The sequence below is a fragment of the Drosophila santomea genome, chromosome 2R (genome assembly GCF_016746245.2).
Source record: "Drosophila santomea strain STO CAGO 1482 chromosome 2R, Prin_Dsan_1.1, whole genome shotgun sequence".
NCBI lineage: Eukaryota > Metazoa > Arthropoda > Insecta > Diptera > Drosophilidae > Drosophila > Drosophila santomea.
Genome location: NC_053017.2, coordinates 5,989,858 through 6,011,394, shown reverse-complemented (window position 1 = coordinate 6,011,394; position 21,537 = coordinate 5,989,858). Strand labels below are relative to the sequence as shown.

General features: G+C 41.5%; 3 protein-coding genes across 6 annotated transcripts in view; all 3 read left to right on the top strand.

Annotated features, from left to right (window-relative positions):
- Positions 1-21,537, top strand: part of LOC120446404 (fibronectin type-III domain-containing protein 3A) — a 123,351-nt gene that overhangs the window by 65,793 nt on the left and 36,021 nt on the right. The window contains exon 2 of one of the 3 annotated variants that reach the window (XM_039627346.1): positions 16,433-17,429. The exons of the other annotated variants lie outside the window; for them this stretch is intronic. Within the exon in view, the coding sequence (XP_039483280.1) occupies positions 16,526-17,429 (904 nt within the window). The 5' untranslated portion in view covers positions 16,433-16,525. The remainder of the gene's footprint in view (positions 1-16,432; positions 17,430-21,537) is intronic. 3 annotated transcript variants of the gene reach the window in all.
- Positions 222-1,889, top strand: LOC120446407. Of its 2 annotated transcripts, none has more exons than XR_005615850.1 (2): positions 222-1,709; positions 1,777-1,798. XR_005615850.1 is itself a non-coding variant. In XM_039627350.1 (2 exons), the coding sequence occupies exon 1, from the start codon at positions 336-338 to the stop codon at positions 1,650-1,652; it is 1,317 nt and encodes a 438-aa protein (XP_039483284.1). In that variant the 5' UTR covers positions 222-335; the 3' UTR covers positions 1,653-1,696; positions 1,777-1,889. The 2 variants fall into 2 exon arrangements, 1 of the variants encoding a protein (XP_039483284.1); XM_039627350.1 differs by having other exon boundaries at positions 222-1,696; positions 1,777-1,889.
- Positions 1,873-4,558, top strand: LOC120446406. The gene has a single exon (XM_039627348.2). It carries the CDS (start codon positions 1,894-1,896, stop codon positions 4,351-4,353), a length of 2,460 nt encoding a protein of 819 aa, XP_039483282.1. The 5' UTR covers positions 1,873-1,893; the 3' UTR covers positions 4,354-4,558.

The following is a 21,537-nucleotide window of genomic DNA, read 5'->3' as shown; positions in this document are numbered from 1 at the left end:
TTGCAATTACGATTGAGAAGGTGAACCTAATAAATTCGTGGGATAGGCTTTCTGCAGTTGGATATATTTTAATATACATGTATAACATAACTGGGAATATAATTAAATCTCAGAATAGTTATTTAATTAAATAAATAAGATGCAAAATTTGTGAATAACAGAAATTTTATATTCGGATGGCTTTCATTTATTTGCCAGTACTTCCTTTGAAAAAGTTACGATCAATATAAATTTACTGAACCATAATGTCCCTGTGGTCTAGGCTTTCGATTACATCAAGAAATCAAAATTAATCAATCAAAATTTTAGTTAACATTTAAAGTATCTGCCACAGGATGAGCATGCGGAAAATGTGTTGCCGCTTTTCAGCAAATTTTCCTTGGACCACCAAGATTGATTCGATTGGTAAAAAACAATCGTCTAGGTCCTCATGTCTTTCCCAGGAGCATTGTCTTTGGCGTCAAAGAAACCAAGTGGAAATCGAACAGTTGGCAAAGCTGGTGGGCTACAAACCCGAGGAAATCGATGGCTTTCTTTTTAATCTTAGTCTACGGAACTATAATAATCTGTTAAAGCCCAAGGGCTATGGATGGGATGGCTGTAATGTGCCCCTATGTTATCCGTATGTCTGTGATCGGTACATGGCCATATTCGATAATCGTGGCAACTTACGAAATCCCATCCATACAAGGAGCCTGGATAGTATACTTTCGTTACTGCAGGATTACTTGAATGGTGCTTCCCCTTATGATCGAAAGAACTCGCCTATGGCGTATCCTTACGAACAGCTGGGTAAACATCGTTCAAGGATCGAAAGTGAGAAAGTTTTAAGCGCAGGCGTCGAACACAGCGATTTACAAAGTCTGGGATCATCAGATTGGATCTTTCAGATCCTTGGCAGTCCAAAGAAATCGAAAAGCCAGGAAAAATCGATCTCCCACCGAGAACCGCAAGCAGTGGAGAGACCGGAATTAATATCCGAATTAGAATCAGAATCTCAAAAGGTGAAAATGTATAGGAAAAATAAAGACTTTGGTCGGCAGGCTGTTTTTCTTAATGATGAACTAGCCCTAGCTTATGCCAAGTCTTATGATTATGCGGAATATCTGATGAAAACGTTGGGTCGACATCGATTTAGGGACAGCTATATAGGTCCTGTGGGGGATTTAAGAACAGCACGTACTCGCATTCTTATAAGGGACTTAATCGCAAGGAAAGGAATGAATATAAGTGAAAAAGATTTAAGCAAGGCCTTAAAAAAGGTCGATCTTGAGTGGAAAGGAACGACACGCGCAGATAATAAACGTGAAATGAAAACAGCCCGGGAGATTTCCAGGCTTTACAATGCCATTGTTCAGACGCCGTCAAATGACTCTATTCCTTGGGAAATTATAGGCAATGTCAGAGAGAACTACCCAAAGGTTCCAAAAGCCTCGAAATCTCCCAGAAAATACTTGGCCGGCCGACCCTCATTGCTTTTCCACGAACCTTTTAATCAAAAAAAGAACAGGACCGGGCAACGGCGAAATTCAAGGCATTCCCGGCTAAATTCCGATTACAAACTCTCAAGTGCAAGGATTAAGCGATATTTAAACACATCCATGAAAAAACCTATAGAGCCGGTCGAAGAAAGTTCTTCAATTAAGGAGTGAAGGGGAATGATTGCAGAAACGAGAGTCTTAAAATCCCTTGCAAGGTGGTTCCAAAATGTATTTGTAAATGGGCATAATGTAAAACGGTTTTTCTTTTCTGCCACTAATTTTCCCATTATCCCAGCATGCTTAGAAAATTACAGCAGAGAAATCATTCAAAATTTTAGTTTGGAACTGGCAACCAAAAATTTGTTCTTTCTTAAATACCTGCTTTTCGGAACACCAAGACGGTCAGGCCAAAATGAATAACTGCTGCTGTAGGTCGCATAGCGATCGCACGGATCCCATGGCCTGTCTTCCCCAGTTTCCACGTCTACAGCGGGTCCAAAGTTGTCGGCCATTTTTGGAGGGACGGAAGGCAGTCAGCTGTTGTATTTCGGGCGAGAGGCGTTGGGGTCAGAGAAACGGAAGTATGATCCAGGTTCTGGCCAAGATGGTGAACAAGTCGTCCAGTACGGTCTGCCAATTCCTCCACCAGTTGACACTGCAGGTCTTCGCCAGAATTCTATATCCATTGATGATGGGTTGGAATACGCTGAAGGTACCGTTTGTTATACCTGATATCTGTGAGCTATACTACGGGATATTCGACGAATGTGGTAACTTGAGGGGTTCCATTCCCACGAGGACGTTGCTCATCCTTATTACCATGATCCAGTACTTTCTAAATCTACCCAAGCGGTGTGGATGCAGAAGCCAGGCAGATGATTTCAGGAACGTTCACAGTCCCGTCTATTGTGGCAAAAATGCGATGACGCCATTCTCGGGACAGGGGATCACACAAAAAGGACCATCGACGAGAAGTGAAGTGTGGGCGGGACTTAAGCGATTGGGATACGAAAGACGTGGCGATCTAGATAGTTATCCCTCGGATGAGTCCATTCCATATGGCTATGCACCCCATCGATGTCCTTGCCAGGCCGGGGATCCCAAGATCCAAAGATACGCACAGGGAATTACGAACCCCTATGCAAATAGGACTGGGGCCGTGAGATCGTTGGTCTGCGCGGAGGAGCTGGAAAGTCCCATATTAGCTTGCGATTACAATCAGCGAACTCCAATGGCACCCATTTCACCGAAAGCAGCCCAATTTATTCACATCAATCAAATCTCGAACCTATATGCTGCAGTCGTACAAAACCAACATACAAGACTATTATTTTCCGATGGAAGGCCTCCAAAGCCACGGGTAAGACCCTGCACTGAGAACCAAAACAGATCCTCGGGGGGTTTCATGATGCCCGAACCATATTTCAATGGAATGCCATGGAGTTGGCTGCACAGAGATCCTCAAAGAATGATTCGTCTGCCAAGTGGAGGTCTTCCTTTGAAAATCCCCCGTTACAGACGTCAACCTTTGGATGAAGAGTACCACAGCTTTAAAAGTAGATATGAACAAATTAGCAGACAGGACAGCCCTTTCAAAGAAAGCAGCTTATTGCCTTTGGACTATTACCCATCTGAAAATAGACTTGGCCCACGAAATAGGTTGCAATCGATAAGCTGGGAGAAAAAACTACTGAATCCTCAAAATTATCCTATGAAAAATATTTCCAATTATCTAGGTAAAATCCCAGTTAAGCAACTAAGAAAAATTGAGTGGGAGCAGCTCCTTATAAAAAGAATTAATGAAGCAAAGAGAACTAAGGGAACTTTCGATTACTGGAGGGAGATGATGGAAAGAAATAAGTTGAGAACACTTCAACAAACAATAATGGACATACCAATATTCCCTGCCAAAAAGAGTGGGTTTTCTCAATCAAGAAAACAGAGTGACCGCATTATAATAAAGAAAAGCAATAACTCCCTGAGATCACCAAGACAAAACCAAAAGAAATTAGAAACCGAAAAACCTGGGGTTTCAAAAAGGGCAAATAACAGTCATAGAACTCAAATATCACCTCAACATCGAGTAAAACAACCCTATAGTAGCCAAGGAAAACAGACTTTAAAAAATCACCTCGAACAACAGGTTAAGCCTCAAGTCATCAATAAGAATAAGTCTGTAGATAAGACTTTGCGTTTGGCAAGAAATGAAATAAAAAATAACCAAATTAAAAATCAAAATCGAAAATCAAATTATCCTGATCCCGAGGATTATAGAAGAGAAAGGGCTAGAAACCAAAGGCAGAATAGGAAAACTGCTGGGGAGTCTGTCATGCTAATAAAGCCGGCAAAAAGTATTATACGAAAGTCTGTGGACACTCAGTTAAATGAAATATCCCAGGAAGATATAACAAGTTTGAAGAAACAATTAGAGATGAACATAAGTGATAAAAGGGTACGATTCAGTGTTCCCATGCCTTACAGGTTTGAAAGAGAAACACCAGCAGAAGATCCGAAAAGAAAAACCAATTTCAAAAGTAAACTACCTGAAAGGTATGTTCTTCCTGAAGGTGGCGATCAGATACCAAAGCAGTTCAGTAAGCTCGATAGTCAAGATAAAAGTGCTACAAAAAGTGTAGTTTGCCGAAGATCGGGAAAGTCACCGGAACATGGTTTCAGGAAAAAGCGATTGCAATCAGATGATGTCACAGAACTGCCCACACAAAGTAATCGACCTACGACGGGTGCCCAAAGTAAATATTATGGAAATTCCAAAACAAAACCTAACAAACCCCTCGGTAGAAGCTGTAAAATCCAGCCCAAAGTATTGTTATCCAGAGAGAAAACTAAAGACGTGCAGACACTGAATAACTGAGTGAAGCGATGAAAGTCATTAGGTTATTTGTTATGATAGCAGCGTTCTTGTAATCTATCTATCTATTGGATTGATGTTATTCCCAATATTTACCTGAATTATCTAAAATCAATATGAGCTATATGGTATATTTTTGTTACTAAGCTTAAGCACCGCTTGTATAGAGATATCACGCCTGACCGCCTATTAAATTTTCGTTTTAAAAGTGTACATGTTTGACTGCAGCTACCCAAACTCATCTTGTTTGTGGGAAAAAAAGGAAATGCCCCCTAGCTTTGATTGAAAGCCGCAACACTGCAGCACAATTGTGGTGAAGTTGGTTGCGCTTTTCCGCATTTCATGTGGGTCCAAAACGCCGATAATAATAACGTTGATGATGCGTCCAGTGCCTGGCCGCTGAAAAGGGTTTCCTTTAAACCGAGCTACTAATCGCAGCTTACTTTACTTTTCTGGAGTGGAGTTAAGCTGAAAATCTCCCTTTTTCCACAACTTTTTTTAAATATTTTGTTGTTTGAAACTGGCTTTCAGGTCTCTGGGTTGCTTTCACTGTACTTTGGGGGCCATACCGTGTCCCTCCCCCTTAAACTCCTTTATATATGTGTGCCTAAAAGCTGAAGCCGTGAGCCAAAAGGCAAACGTTTTGTGGGAAGAGCTTTTCCGCTAAAGCCGAGAGCCGTATTGGTAACAAGTGCTTCTCACTTTATTAGCCCCTGGGTGGGCCTATCAAATTGGCTGGTTGAGGAGCCGGGTCTCAGGAAGAAACCGATTAGATATTCATACGAGATTTCAGTAGTGGGAAAGCCTAAGTTCGCTGCATAAATTTTAAATAAATTGTACAAAATTAGCAGCTGGAATATGGCTTATAGAGTAAGTACCGCAGCATGACTTTAATATCTATTTAGTAAGAAGAAAGAAGTAGGCTTTAATGAATATTCATTTATATACATCGAATTTGATTTATGTTATGTTATTATGTTGATTTATTCAAAGCAGCTATGATACCAAGTCTCAGCATCATAGCAACCCCGGGGGCCGAGTTCCTTGAGGTTTCCAACCTTCAAACCTCCCAAAAAGTTTCACCCAAAAAGTTTCACCCAAAACTTCCCACTTACTATGACCACTCTTCACGCACACTCCAACATCCGCACAGCCCAAAATCGTCCCCTCCTGCTCGCACAGTCGCCATGGTGCTTATCAGTCTGATGTGACTGTGATGATAATAATTCAGAGTCAAATATCTCGCGACGTCTAGTGGCCAAGTCATGATTTATGGGATTCTATTCGAGACTTAAACAATACGATAATTATTTATTAGAGTGGAGACCCTTCTGCAATCCCATCAGTACTTTGTGAGCGCAGCAGCAAACACACAAATATGTGTATATAAATAATAAGTTTTTGTTTGGCTGCAATGACTTTGCCCAGTTACTGAATTCCGGGCCCCTCATGCGGCAATTTATAATGTTGAGTGCCAAGCAGTTAGGAGGGATCCTCTGTCTATATATGTAAGTATGTATATGCGCTGCTACATTTCTCCATAAACGATAGAATGTATGTATACATATAGTATGTATATAGGGAGTACCAAGAGTAGACAGACAAGAGTCGCCCTGACAAAACCAGTTGGAAATGGCCTGGCAAACGGAATTTATTGCAATGGAGTGCTGAAAACTAAATCATCATCTTCCAGCCAGATCCAGTCCCATGGGATCCAGTTGGGGGGCCAGAATAATTGATACACTCTCCCCCCAGCTCATTTAATATTTATGCGCATTTAGCCGGTCACTTTTTCCATGCGAAATCGCTAGTTTTGTTGTGCAATAGTTTGCAGTTGGCCCATGCGTAAGTATGCGCAAAATAAATACATTTTTCTTCTCGATTTTATTATTTTTGGCTCTGCTGGTAGGCATAAATTATGCGCAATATTTAACGCCTTTCAAACGAAAAAATGAAGAAGAAAAAACAAACGAGATTCAGAGAAAAACCATGCAGAAACCTTAAGCAGGCATCTATAAAATAAAAGTAAATTGGTTGTCCGGCTTTGGTTTCCCCAACATCCGTATCCGGGGCATTTGGTTTTCACATTTTTCCCCCCTTTTCCCTTTTTCTTTATATCTATATACATATATATATATATATATATATATATGTATGTATATGAATGTATGTATACTTTCTGTGCGTTTTTCCTTTGCTCGTGTCGAGTCGTTCAAGCTGTGGCATAATTTTTACGCATTTGCTCGGACCCCCAGGCAAAAGTGTTGATAAAAAAAATGTATAATACGAACGGGGGCGATAGAGCAGGGTGGGCGTGGCGGCACACGCATAGACTTCCTGCTTGAACTACTACAAAAAATAAATAATAAAGAAAAATGCTGGAGCCGGGCAAAAAGTTAAACAATTCATGGTCGGAGCTTTATGCTTTATACGCAAAACTTTGGTCCTTGATTTCGGATGTCAAAGCATCTCCACTCTTTTCGCTCCACTTTGTGTGCGGAGAAACGCTTATCTTCGCCGGCAGCCAAGTCGCACATCGCCAAACTAGAATTTTGGTTGAACATGCCCTTATGTATCAAAGATGGTCTGTTGATCAATTTGGTTGACTTCAGAAATGGATGGTAAATTGGGAAATGTTTAAAATTGGTACTTCATTTGTTTACTATATTGGCCTATTCCCCTTTAGGACTATATGATTATCATAAAGCACAGTCGAAGATAATAAATAATAGTTAATTGTGCACTTTGTATATAACATATTTTCGAGATAATAACTTTACAATTTTATTTTATGTAAAAGTGAGGGTAACACCTAATTCGTCTTAGCCACTTTGATAGATCGCACATTTCTGCTTGTTTTATGTTTATTTGTTTGGGGCCGCGTCGTTTGCCAAAAACCAAGGCTGTCTGTCTATATATCTGCGATGTCCCTGCCGCTTCTCTTCGCCCATTTCTGTGAGGGGGAAAGGGAGGCTCCACTTTCTTGCCGTCCCTCTCGGCCGGCCATACAGAAGCTATCTCTTTCGCCTCACTGCAAGCTCGTTTTGTGTGAGGCCAAAATCCACTTAAATCGATAAAAACTATCAAATCTGTGCGGGGCGTGTGCCTTAGTTGTCGGTTTTATTTTTTTCATTCCCATTTTTTTTGCTTCTCCCTTCTCCCTTCTCCGGCGGAGTCTGAAGCCGGAGCTTCGTCACTCATACGCCATGTGCGCCGTCTCCAGCGTCGTCGCCACTCATTTTTCGGCCATGTTGCGTATGTTGTCAAGTCTCTTCCGTTTGGTGCCGCTCACTGGAACAGTGTTTGTTTTTCTCTGTGTATGTGTGTTAGCCTTTTTTCTTGGCATCGGCCATCGAAATTGTGCTCAGCATTATTGTTGTTGCCGTTGGCATGTCCGTTTTGGCATGGACTTGGCCCAAACTCATTGTTTGGGGGAATCCCATTCCCCGTTTAGTTAGATTCTGCTCTTCTTTTTTATTTTTATTTGTTCGGGGTGGTTCGGTTAGGCAGCAGCAGCATTTCCGCTCTTTTCCGCTGTTGTCAAGCAGCTAACACACCATAGCACATGTGTGTGAGCTTATAGGCGCCGGCATTCGAGCAAATTTACCCCCCAATACGAACCCCACCCAAAAATCCAAGTGAGATATGGGTGCCCTCCTCAAAACTATAATGCTAAATGACAAAATATGACAAATTATAATAAAGAGTAGGAAAGAAGCTCTGCGAAAAAGAATCTTATATATGCATATTCGTCCAGCGAATTTTTTGACATTTGTCATGGAAATCTTTCCATTCCGCTGATTCGTCTTTTGTCTGGCCAATTTTGCGGTCGCCTCACATGACAGCCAGTTGGGCCTCCACTTGTGGAGGCATACTTCCCGAAAAGCCTGCATTAATACAAATATCACGCACTCGTAAATGTTCCTTTTATAGGCATTGCGTGCTGAGATTTTACAATGGCTATGAAAATAAAGAAACACTCGAATAAAGATTAACAATAATCGGAGCTAATCATAGTGCAATTATGTGTCACTCGAACATGTCGACAGTTGTTTTTGGCAGAGAGATTATAAAAGACACTAAATATTATAAATACATATTAATATATTATATATACATATCTACTAACTATTGTTTATGGAACATACTTACATTTTCTAAATTTCAAGCAATCTCGCTAGCTACAATTTAATCATTTTTACCTTAGGTAGCACGTTATTTCATTTTAAAATTTTGCAACCCAAAAAGTAAAAAAGCCTCTTGATTTTTTTTGTTTGACACACATTTCCAATTATTTTTTGTATGAAAGTTTCCATCAACTTTTTAGTATGTCAACTGCAGTCAAATATAACTCAATTTTCATGACTTAACTAGAACCAATTAAAGGTCCCAGAGCTTTCAATTTACCACAATGAAAACACCTAAAAAAACCAAAGCAATATTTAACGCTATATTAAGAAAAACTTGATATTACTATCAAAAGTTATTAGCTTTTAGCAGTAAAAACAAAATACCAGTAACCAAGTTTGATGTGGAAAATAGGTAAAGCGGTGGTGGTGAAGGGTTGGTGGGGTAAATCCCCTCTTGACAAAAAGTAGATTTGGTTATAATTGGGGGAAAAACCTCACGCCAAGCAAAGTTTCCAATTAGAGAGCGAGTGGATGAACAATTTATTTCGTTTTTGCTTGTCGGAAAAAGCCAAGCTTGAAGTTTTCCCAGTTTTGGTTTAGTTATTTTATATATATATTTGCCAGTGTTTATGGGGCTGTTTTTTAATATACGTTTGGCCAAAGCAATTTGCTCACATGGTGCAAACTGGTGCACACAAACAAAAACCGAACTTTATAAACTAATAAACTCAAACGTCGAATACAAGTGCAGCGCCCCTTTTAGCCCGCCTTTCACTCCCTGAGTTTCGATTAAATTTTTGTTTAGGTATTTTTGCCGCACTTATTTTATTTATTTATTTTCCTTTTTTTTTTGCTTCATAGTGCTCTTTCCTCGTAGCTCAACAATCGGAAAATTGCTGCAGCAATTTTTGTGTGCTCCATAAATATTTCTCGAACATTTTTTGGGGTCTCCCTGCTGGCCTTCTTTTTTTTGTGTCCCTCCAATGCAGCGATTGTCGTTCGCCATATGCAACTAGCAATTTGGGATATTTCCCACAATCTCCTAAAATCACACAGAGCCAGACATGGATGCACCTCAAGGCATTTGTTGTCGTTGGAGATTTGCAAACAGATTGAAAATTGGTTAAGTTGCTGATGAAATAGAACCGAAACCGCTTACTCGACTAGGGGGATTATTTAGCAAAGTGCAGGGAAAATTGTTTGGGAACATTATCAATAAATACGCAAATAAATTGAACAATTTGATAGTTAATAGAGCTGTGCGGATAACATCATCGATGATTTGGTACCAATCGTGTTGTGTATGGTTTATAACAAACCCCGACCATTTTCAGGTTCCTTATTATGTTTTTATTTCTTTTTGTTTTTGGCCGTCTTAATGGCCGTTTGGTTGGATTTTTCTTACTGGAAAAAACTCCCTCTTTTATTAATCGTAATTTCCCCATGCTGCTAATTACATGCTTTACAGCTTGCCCACATTTAATTTGGCCTTTTTGTTTGCAGTTTTAATTTTTCACTCCAACAAACTACAATTGCAAAATTACAAAATTTTATACTATATAGAAGAACGAAGGCGGAATGGAAATTTCTACCAATTAGTGAAGAGAAGGGAAAACCAAGAGGAAAAACTGTTGCAGTTAAGGAATGCAATTATCAAAAAGGCCAAAACCAGCAGGGCCATATCAGAAAGCGAGCATAGTCGTCCACACAGAACTACGAAAATGCAAATGTGCACCCAGTGGTATCTCTTTCTACCGCCCTGTCTCGCTCTCTTTCGCACAGTGTGCGGCACAATGATTGCTGCATTTATGAGATAAGTTTTTACTGTCGACAACAATTAAATTACATTTTAGAGTTTATGGCCTTCGTCGCCGAGTCGCTTCTGTCGCCAAACTTCAATAAATTCTAATAATTTATTTCATTACCGAAGTGTGTGCGCATGTGTGTGTGCTGCGACTAGTGTAAGTGTAATTTCTGCTGCATTTAAATTGTATGGAATGCCAAAAAATGGGAGCACACAGACAAAAGGGCCATAAAAATGCGCCTTTCCTTTTGTATGATTGTTAGAAAAAATGTATTTATTCGTCCATGGAAATGCAGTTATCTAATATGTATGTCTCCAGTGTCGTATTATGACTTCAACAAGTATAGGAATATTATTAGTATTATGCTTAAATTAGCAAACTCATTTTAAAAACGATTCCTTTGTTTGGTTATTTAAACTGTGACTCCAAGTTCTACTTCATATACAGAACAGCATTTGATTGAAAATACGTATCTCTTCTGCATTAATTTCAGAATTAGGTTGGCTTTGTATTTTCCCGCGTTAGTTTTCATAACAAATTGATTATCATTACGGTCAAAAACTATTTATTCGACCCGCATGTTGCGGCTGAATTATTTGCATTCCGAGCATGGTCATAATGCGATGCCTGCACCCGCATCAAATTCGGGTGGTGAGTCCAAGAGCGTTCATTTAGTCATTTGTGTGGTTTAACATGCCCCTTCGACAGCAAGCGAGCCACGCCTCCAGCACAACGCCCCCGTGCTAGTTAGTTATCGGAAAATTGAAAAACCGCATTGCATGTGTGTCTATCTGCACCAGTATTTCCCTCTGGCTGGGGGATTTCCCCGCCAATCGCACCGAGTTTTCGGATTATTTTAGCATGCCACTGGGCGTGTTAAACATGCATTTTCCGATATACTATATACCATGTACCATTGTAGATGCAAACAGATATCCTTGGCACTAGGGGAACATTCTAATTAGTGGGGTCCTTCAACCCTGACTAATGGACATAAGGCAATGTATGTGAGTAGCCATGGCATGAGCAGTAATATTGGTGTGGCTTTAAAGTCTCAGAAGTTCATGAACATATCAAAGTGATTGGTTTTCTGTTATTTAACTATTTTCGTAAAAAATCTGCATCTATTCGCAAACCTGAGTCATCAACCTGCTCACATGCCACACATCGCCTCAGCAAAAAATAAAAATGTAGTTGACTTTATGCAATAGCAGTAATTAGCCGCCAACGCTGCCACAAATTGTAGTTGCATTGTTTTTATTACGCCGCCTTATGCAACTGAAGATAAAGCAAAAAGTACAGCAGTGGAAAATGCAAACAATAACCAGAAATACCAAAAAACCAAATCATTAACATAGTGTGTTGTGTGTGTGAGTGTGTGTCTGTAATTAAACGAAGAAGCTGGCCAATACAACAGGTTGTTCGGTTGTTAGTGGCCAATTTGTTGCATACAGTAAAATCTTGTCTTGTCTTTTTTTTTGGGGGTTTTATTTTTGTGTAAGCTAGTCAGGAAATTATTGAGGTATTCGGTGGGAGACTTATGCAATTAACTGGTGCTGCAGCATGTGAGACATGTTGCATGTTGCAGGTGGCATTTTGCCGGTGGCTGGCTGGCCTGAATTGAGGTTTTTTGAACCAGAAACCATTCTAAACGGAACCGATAACCAGTCGTTGAGCTTGGCCAGGGGAAAATGTGCCACGACATAAAACGCACCAAAGCATTTTCCACATTTCGCCCCTTCTCGCCCCTTGGAGAATTTTCCAGACACGACGCACTCGAGCGCAGAAAAGAAAGAAAGCTGTGAAATGGCCGCCATTGACTGCAGTTCTTTCCCCTCTGCACCTCCGTTCGGATGCCCCTTCCTAGACATTTTTCCATGTCTTGGCTCTCGCCAACTTGGCCAACTTGTCTATTAACGGTAACTAGGTAAATGTTAGAAATTACCGTTAGAAAAATTGCCTCTGCTCCATTACTATTTGCACACAAAGTAAGCCATTTGTTAAGCGGCTACACCACCGCCAGCTAGAGAAAAGCCTAGAAGAATCGGAGGTGGGAGAAGAATTGCTTTGTCTTTCGGCTACCGTGAGTGGGAAAGTGTTGAGTTGGCCCAGAGGAAAAGCCCTGAAATATTTAGCACTTCCACTAACTCAATCCACAATCTGTCGAGCACGAGAAATGCTAATTTCGTTTGCTTTTTAAGGCAATACTGAACTTCGAAAAGACTCATTAAAGGTAATTGTTATTCGTGGCAGGAGGAAGAAAGTTAAGCCAGTGGCTCTTTCATTAATGGTCACTGTGTTCGATTAGGCCTAATAGTCACTGGACTCAATATTGCAACCATTTGGGAAATATCTATTTTAAATTGATTAATACAACGAATGTGGGTAATTTATATCGTCAATTGATGTACATATATTAAGTAGTTATTACTCAGAAGTACTAGGCTAGTTCTCTCTTGATGGAATTTATAATGCGCCATAAAGGTTATCTAGGCAAGAATATAGCCAGCAACTCATATTTGGCATATATAAGAGATTCCTAGTTTATATAAATAAATTGCCCAAAATTAACCAATTTTTAAGCGGCCTAAAGCGCTCCGACATCCTTTTGAGTGACTTGTTGGCCACGTCACGACATTCTGCTGCTCAATAATTCATTAGACATTTGGCACCTTCAACGACGGCGGATCTGACGACACGTTCAGATTCCGTTGACACCTCGGATTGGGAAGTGGGCGGAATGGGTGGAATGGGCGTTGTGGGAGCTGGAAGTGGAGGTGGAGGTGGGATGACTTGGAGGGACAGGTGCTCCCCCGATACTCCAACAAATGGCCTCATCAAGACGCTCAACGTGTCGCAAATGCGTTGCCGTTGAGTGGCCTCGACGCGCCCACCCGCAGCTACACCACCCACTATCCAGGTACCACCTACTGACAAAATAAAAACCCGGGGGCAAGTTTTCACTCAGTAACCACCTGAAGCCGGTCTAGACACTTTTGACACAAATGCGGCGGGTGTTAAGAAAAAAAGTCTACGAATGTCTCCTCTTCATCTGTCTGCCATTAAATATAACGAAAAAAACCAAAGGAAAACAAACACAAAAAACTGAAAGCAGCACATTGCTAAGCTGCGTAGATTTCCGCGTGGTGTCCTCCGTCTCCGTCTCAGTTCACCCATCCGCGCCCCCTCACCTGAGCTCACCTCAGCTCACCTGGCAGTCTGGCGTCGCTGGAGGTGCGTGTCTTATTGTCATGTCACACTCCGAAAAATGCAAAACTTTCAAATAAAACATATTTTAGAGTATTACTTGAATCTGTAATCTGGTGGATCCCCTTGAAAGGGATTTTATTTATTTATTTGATGGGCTTTGAATTTAGCTGCAAAAACTCATTGATATATTTCCAGTAATATTTATTTTGATTTTAAGCTTATATTTGTTTTTGAAATTTAATTAAAAATGAAAACTTTCAGTCGAATACATTTTCTATACTTATTTCCAAGAAAACGAGTTTCTCTGAAAAAAGCATTGCGCTGCTTATCTTCACAAGCGGAGAATAATTTTATTCCAAATGTGAATTTAACCATCACCAATTGAATTAACATTTGACATTCTTTGTGCCCGTGTAGGTGGGTGTGTGCAAAGGTGTGAGCTGCGGCAGGTGAGGGTCTTCGGTGGGACCGAGAAAGAGGAGAGATAGAGAGAGAGGGCAAGACCGAGGTCTCCGGGAGTACTTGAGACAGGTACGAGAGTGCATATTGAGACAGGTGACAACAGTCGCACTTCATTCACTCTGTTGTTGTGACTGCAGCGCCCCCTCCTCAAGCTTCCCCCACCCCTCTGAACTCTACTTCTTGGCCAGGTGCCTCGCGTGGCACTTCTTCTTGGCCCACAGCATTATGCAGCAAGAACAGCAACTGTTTGGTGGTAATTGCTGGCGTTGCAGACGCACTAAATCAATTAGAATGCAGCCCACGCAAGGCATTTGCAATGGAAATTCCTAAGCGCAAACAGATTGTTCTCCTTCTGGCTCATGATAATGTAATGTCTGGCAAGTTGCTGTGGGGCTGTGTTAAAGTTGGTAACTCCATTCAGATTGCCATCTTCAGGAGGAGTGGTTTTCTGAAGTATCTCTAAGCAGTTAGCCAGAATTGTAAGGAATCGTCGGCGTTGTGGGAAACATAGTTGCGAGCTTATAAATCATTGGCAATTAAAACTTTACTGCATTTATCATGGAATGTGTTCTTCCCTTAGCTAATTTTATAAATAATTGTATAAAGTACATATTTATTATTCCAAAAACCTTTCATTATTCCTCCTTCAATATCATTTGTATTTTTTCATCGAACTGGGAACTTTTATGGAATGCATTTCTTTCACTTTTCACGTGCTTCACATTTCTGGACGATGATGCGGAAACTCAGTGCTCCCCGAAATGGAAATGATTTCGTCAGTTGGGGTTCACTGAACCCTACCTTTTTCACTCCTCAAATATGCAACACCCAACACCTTTGTCAAAAAAAAAAAAAATAAAAAAGACGTTTGGTCAGTTGTCAGTCGTTGGTGGAAGGTGCGATAAATGCGGACAGACGTAACGAGCGAAAGGGCCAAAAAGAAACCCATTAAAGTAAAGCTGCATTAACAGCTAAATGAAAACACCCAACAACAAAGCGCAGGCATCGAATTTCCTTACATACAGAAAAAAATCGGGTGGTACAAACACCCAGACAAGTGGAATGGAGCTGGAGAAAGTGGGCACTGAGGCAAAGGGTTTCAATATTTTTAAGCAAACTGAAAACAATTTACTTAATTCTTATTTCGAAATTCGTGGTGCTAACTATTCTTCTCCTGTACAACAGCACTAAGGTTGTACTACCTAAAACAAAGCTCAGTGTCTTCAGATGTTAGGATTATAGTAAGGATTATAGTAGGATTATAATATTTCCACATATTCTTTTTATGTTAATGTTAGTTTCTATATAAGGAAATATATACATATATTTGTTTTCAGTACATAAAAGTGAGCGGGGGAATGTCAAATCGAACGATTAAGACACGCTTACGTTTTAATTTTGCCGTTGTTGTTTTGTTCTGCAGTTTCGTCTTTCTGTTTTGCGTTTCTCCCACTTTTTTGTTTTGCCTATTTGTTATTTGCGGGGTTTCATTTAAGTGCCCGCTGCTGTACTGCTGTACTGCTGTGGCTGTTATTGCTGGTATTGCTGTTATTCCTGTTATTGTTGTTGCTCTTATTAGCTAGTTTTCACTCTTATCTGCGTTGTGTTTGTCGTATTTTCTGTTTTTTCCATGAATGCATGTGGGTGGTGATTCCCCCGCAATCAACCCCCTCGGTTTCACCCCCCTTCCAACACTCATTGTATTTAGTATTGTGCCTTTTGTGAAAATATTTCACTTATTTGTCAAATTGACACAATGCGCAATTCTGGTTGTAATTCGCAATTATTTGACTGAGCAGAGGCAGCACGAAAAAAACAATTGTCGTAGGCTTGGTATGCTGGGAAGCTGGCAGCAGTTTCGAGAGATAAGTTCAATTTGATTTAGTCAAGTACTAAATTCATGGTAAATATTATCTCTGACCAGCGTCTTTCATCTTATCGTTCATGTTCCTGGAAATTCTGTGTGGAACGGAAGTCTTTCGTCATTGATCTTTGATCCATAAACATTCGGTTTTATGTCAATTAGATATCGCAACACATGTGCATGTGTTGACATTTCATGTGTGGTCTCTGCTTATTTGGCCTAGAAATATGAGAACGTTCACTACAAGTCGGATGTTTTTTTTTAGCTTTCTAGCGCTCAGATAGTTTTAACGAAATACACTATAAACTCATGTGTAATTTATTGATTATCACAAAACAGCTACTGTATACTGTATCAGCTGTAAATTAAAAAGTAGTAACCAAACTGGCTGTGAATTTTCCCCTCTTAAAATTCTTGGAAGACAGAGTCGTAGAATTCCTAGTATTTCCACTGATAACCTTGGTCGGGGGCCACTGGGTGGGTGGATTGTTTTGCCTCCGCTCTTATCGCAGCAAAGAAATGATAACGTTATTGGATTGGTAACAAAGAGACGAAGGCACTCCGCATGTGTGCAACTATTAATTTAAGACCAACACTATGTTATTTTGCAGATAGATAAAGTAACGCATAATAATTAAACTGAAAAATGCTAAGAGTGGCCTAAAAGCAGAAACGGGGCAGACAGAGTTTGAAAACGGAATACCATGGTGCGACTGAATGTTGCAGAGCAACACAGCAGCAGCAACAACAACGGCAACATTAGCAACAGCAGCATAAGCAACACCAACGGGACAATAACTAGCAACAATAATGCTGGTGGCAGTTGCTCCTCGACGACCTCATCAACGACCAGTTTGAATAGCAATCCGGCCTCGCCCGCCTGCACTATGGTGATGTTGCCGGCACCGCAGCAACACTTGTTGGTGCAGCAACAGCAGCAGCAGCAACAGCAGCAACTGCCGCCGCAGCCACCGCAGCAGTTGCAGCAGCAACATGCCCCGCAGCAGCAGCAGCAGCAGCAGCAACAGCAACAGCAGCAGCAACACTCTCCCTCGGATGGCGGCTCATCGAATTGCTCGCTGCCGGCATCGCCGCCTTTGCTGCAACAAACCGCAACTCCGCCGCAGGGCGCCCAGATTGTGCCGCCCGTGTGCGCGCTGCACCACCCACAACAGCAGCTGGCCTTGATGGCGGCCATGCAGCACCACCACCACCTGCCGCCGCCCCATGCCCTGCACCACGGCCCACTGCCGCCAGCGCCCCCGAATCTGCCGCCACCCCACGAAAACGGTCACGGGGGCGGTGGGTCTGGTGTGGCGGGTGGTGGTGGCATTTCGCCCAACGGCGGCGGCGGCTCCTCCGCCAGCAGCGTGAGCAGCCTGTCCAGCGGCAGTGGCGGTTCCGGAGGTCAGGTGAACGGTCTGAGTAACGGGACGAACGGCATTGCGCCATTGCCGCCGGGCCAGCTGTATATCCAGTATCCGGGCGAGTTCTATCCGCCGGAATACTACATCGCACCGCATCCGCACGAGGGCATCTGTCCGCAACATCCGCATCACCCACACCCGCACCACCACCAGCCCATGTGCGCCATGTCCACGGAATACGGTGAGTCCTCAGTCGTGTTGCAACCTTTAACTCTTAAGCCTTTAGCTGGACTGTGGGAATTTCATTTAAATTTAACATAGTCATTTCCTATTAACTCTTAGTTAAGATTTTATATATGTAGATATACATACGCTGCAGATATTGGCAATTTCAAGTTCTTGCTTAAAAGAATTCAATCTTCTATATGTGTACATTTAGTATTCAGTATTTCCTATTGGAATGTTCCGTATTTCACTCTAAAATGCCACGGTTCTCAACAGAGATAAAATATCCCCTAAGACTGTGAAGCACTTGAGCATCGCCTGGTGCAGCTAATTACAGCTGAAGTAATCCCCTGGCTAAGTATCTCAATTCGTCAAAAGATACTTCGCTAAGCCTTCGCCACGATGATGCAGTTGCCGAGCTCTTAAGCTGCCAAAAAACTTGGTAAGCGGCAAACAAACAAAAATGGACGGAAAGGGGGAGTGCTCCGCCCTAATGCTAAAAATAGACGAAAGCCATATTTAGCTTACGCAACCCAGTCCACTTTCACCTCCCTCCAGCAGTAAGCTGTATACATTTGGCATTTAAATCTGCTGAGAAGCAAACCTCAACCTCAAACCACCTCCCTGCCGTCCGCAAAGTCAACAAGTAAACTTTGCATTTGATTTATCTCTCCTCCTGCCTGCTGAAAACCCCCCTTCGGAAACGCAGCTCTGACTACGCCAGTCTTTTAATATCGTCAGGCAACAAATTAGCGCTAAATCGCCTCTTTTCTCTGCTCACACTGACTGCACTCGGAATCATTTGAATTGCCATAACAAATTGCCACAACAACAAGGCGGCATCCAGAGTGAAAAATACAAACATATATATACTCGTATTAATAGATACGGCATCGAGTTTCAGATTCGACGACTTAAGTTCCAGTTCGCGTTCTTAGTGCATATAAAGTGACCAATGGTCGTCTATTCAGAGATTTGCATAAGAAGAAAGAATCATACATACAATACTCGTACAGGGTGCCAAGTCTTTGTTTTGGGAATTTAAAAAACGAGTAATCTACTCGATTTTAACCTACAAGATACTACTTTTGCATAGCTCTTTTTTGAGATATCATTATTAACACCCTATACGGGCAGCTTAGCAAAATAACAAGCAATTCGCATTTGTGGTTTGCCATTAACACGACTACACCCAAACACCCACACAAACTGAAATGGACCATAGAATAAAGCCAGTTGGACTGGAACTTAACTGACCAAGCCGAAATGACCGACTATCCAGTCCAGAGATACATATACATATGTACGAACAGAAATAGAACAGAAATGTGTCACTCGAGAAGAAATCAGATGTAGACAAACTTACGGAGTGTGTTGGCAAAATATATAATTGAATTTGATCAGGTTTGCACGCAACCCAAAAACCCCGATAACCAACATTTTCAATTTATCAATGTCATTAACCCTAATTGTGGTTTTTGGTGGGGGGCGCAACAAAGAGACCCCATTGATCGACTCGGCGTAACTCGAGACAAGACTTCAATTTTGGTATCTCTTTGATTGTTTTTTGGCGCATCTTCTAATTCGATTCCCTCGTCTTACACTAGACAGCAAGCTGTGTGTGTTCTCCGTGTGCTAATTGAATTTGCATGTGGGGCTGGCAGTTATACACACCCACCCACCATCACCCCCTCCTAAACCACACCCCCACCCTCTTAAAGCCCACCGCCCGTGGAACTTTGTCACTTAGTTTGATGTCAGCATTGAAGACCCGGTAGAAAGTGCCAGGAAGCCGGGAGTATTCTCTGCTCTAAGTTGCACATAATTTACAATTACGGGGAAGTGTAAATGGCTTTTCTGCCTCCACATCGGACCCCCCGTGCAACCTACGTCCCTGTTTCCCTCCTTTTGGCTTCCTTTGCTCATTTGGCAAGAGCGCCTGCACTGGGGGGAATAATTGCCACCTATAATGAAAACAGAAAATTGTAATTTAAGTCGCTACCTTGCACTGCTAGAACTCTGTTGCACTGATAAGTTATAAGTATTATGACGAAAAGTTTTCAGAATCTGAAGAAGTTTTTATAATTAATTATCACACATGGCGCTTTATGTAGAAATGGAATATTTTTATTTAACATTACTGAGGGCAACATTTATATTTTGTTATTAAATGTGTTTTGCAGTACTCCATCGTGCTGTATACATCAAGTAAAACACAGAATCAGAAAATTCATTCCTCAAATTGAATATTTTGTATACTGATTTCTCCGACAGCTTCGCATTCGCATATTCCCTTTTCCCTCAGCTCCAATCGACTTTGGCCCGGCCTGATTGTTGTTAATCGAATAAACTTGCAGAGGAAATGGGCTCTGAGTGCGTGCTGGGCCTGAGACTTAGGCAGACTCCCCATGTCCCATGCCACCCGGAGAACCTACTTCTCGTAGTGCCCCACCCCAGTGCGCCTGTGTGTTCTAATGGAATTTGCGCCCGGGTCGACAGCAACTTTACTATATTGATATGGATGCTGAGCATGTTATAATTATAAGAATGCTGAGACGGCTCTTGTTTCTGCTCCCTTATCCTCTTCTCCTTCTGGTGGTGCAAAAAATATTTAGCTGAATGGCGCAGATATGGTAGTATTTCTGGAGTAAATATCCGAAGAAGTGGGTGGTCACTGTTCACTTGTCACTGGCCACCCCGCATGGTGTTGATTGCCGAGTCCGAGTCCCTAATCAACATAATTTCTATTATTTTATATGCCCACACCCTATATTTTTATGCGGTCAGCCTTAATGGGCGCAGAACAAATGAAGAGCGGAAGGGGAATGTATTGAAACGAATTGTAGTTGAAGGCTGATAAAAGGGCACGTGGCTGAAGGCTGTTTGAGTAATCTTGAATCTAGAACCACTTCTTTGGGATGCGATCTTAAGCAAAAGCGCAAGCCAAAGCGAATGAGTTGAGACTCAAATTATTAGATTGCACAGTTTGGGTTTTCAATAACATGCAAATTCTGAACGGCAATCAAATAAATGCGATAAGTATATAAGTCTATTTCAAATATATACAAAATGTATAAACTAAACAATTTCAAAAGATGAATCGATGTCCATTTGATACGTTTCCCTACCCCTTATTTAGTCGTAGTTCAGCACATGTTTGAGGTCATTAACAAATAATGTTCCCATAAATACAAGAAAAGCAAACATCTTGGGTATTAAGTACACTCAGTCAATGAACTTACGAGAAATATATGAAACCAGAGAGCAAATAAGAGGAAACGGGCGATGATGGGAAATCTAAGTGTTACATAAACAGTTGTCCACAGATCAGAGTCCCTGAGAATAAACAGGAAAGTCAGGGAGGAAAGCCATGAGGAAGGAATGGAAACTAATATCTGGCCATTGTATTACATATATCCAGCCAGCGCCAGCACCAGCACCCATTTTTCGGTTAATCTCTTTGGTAATAATTTTTAATTAACCCGCACATCGAACGACCTCGGCTTATTAAGACTTATTATACTGGGAGGAGGCAAGAGGGTGGAAGTGTGGAAAACCACGCTGTGAACTCTGCACTTTGAACTTTTTGGCTCTCTTCCGTCATTTAATGTTTGGCAGATGGCCGTTGGGAAAATTAAACGAGATGTCAAAAAATAATTCATCTCCCGTTTTTTCCTATGAAATGGAGCACAAGCTCTTCGTTACTGAAGTAATGCGAAGTAATTCGAGTCGAGACGGCACCTGCGTGTAAAAGCCAAGAAAACTGTGTCACAAAGTAATACAAATTAGGGGAAAAATTGGCGAGAAGGACAAAAGGACTTGTGCAAACACTGCTGATAGAATCCACAAATGATTGTTACTTATTATTCGCACATAAAACGTTTTTCCCAGGGTTTTCCCGCCCCCCATTCCCACCAACAATTGTTCAGTGAGGCATAAGCAAACATTTCCATTTTGCCAGTGAGGACATTGTCGAAGGTCCTGTGTTTCCTTTGTGATGTCATATTACAAGCTCTTAGCTCTTCGCGGCGAATTCCTGTGGGTCGTAAAGAGAAAAGTGCATAAAATGTCTTGTCAGTGGCTGTCAAACTGCAGGCAGTCAGCCAGCGAGGCGACACAGGTAT

Bases quoted from the DNA above. Each gene is read 5' to 3' on its own strand.
- LOC120446406 (XM_039627348.2), top strand. From the start codon at position 1,894: ATGAATAACTGCTGCTGTAGGTCGCATAGCGATCGCACGGATCCCATG.
- LOC120446407 (XM_039627350.1), top strand. From the start codon at position 336: ATGAGCATGCGGAAAATGTGTTGCCGCTTTTCAGCAAATTTTCCTTGG.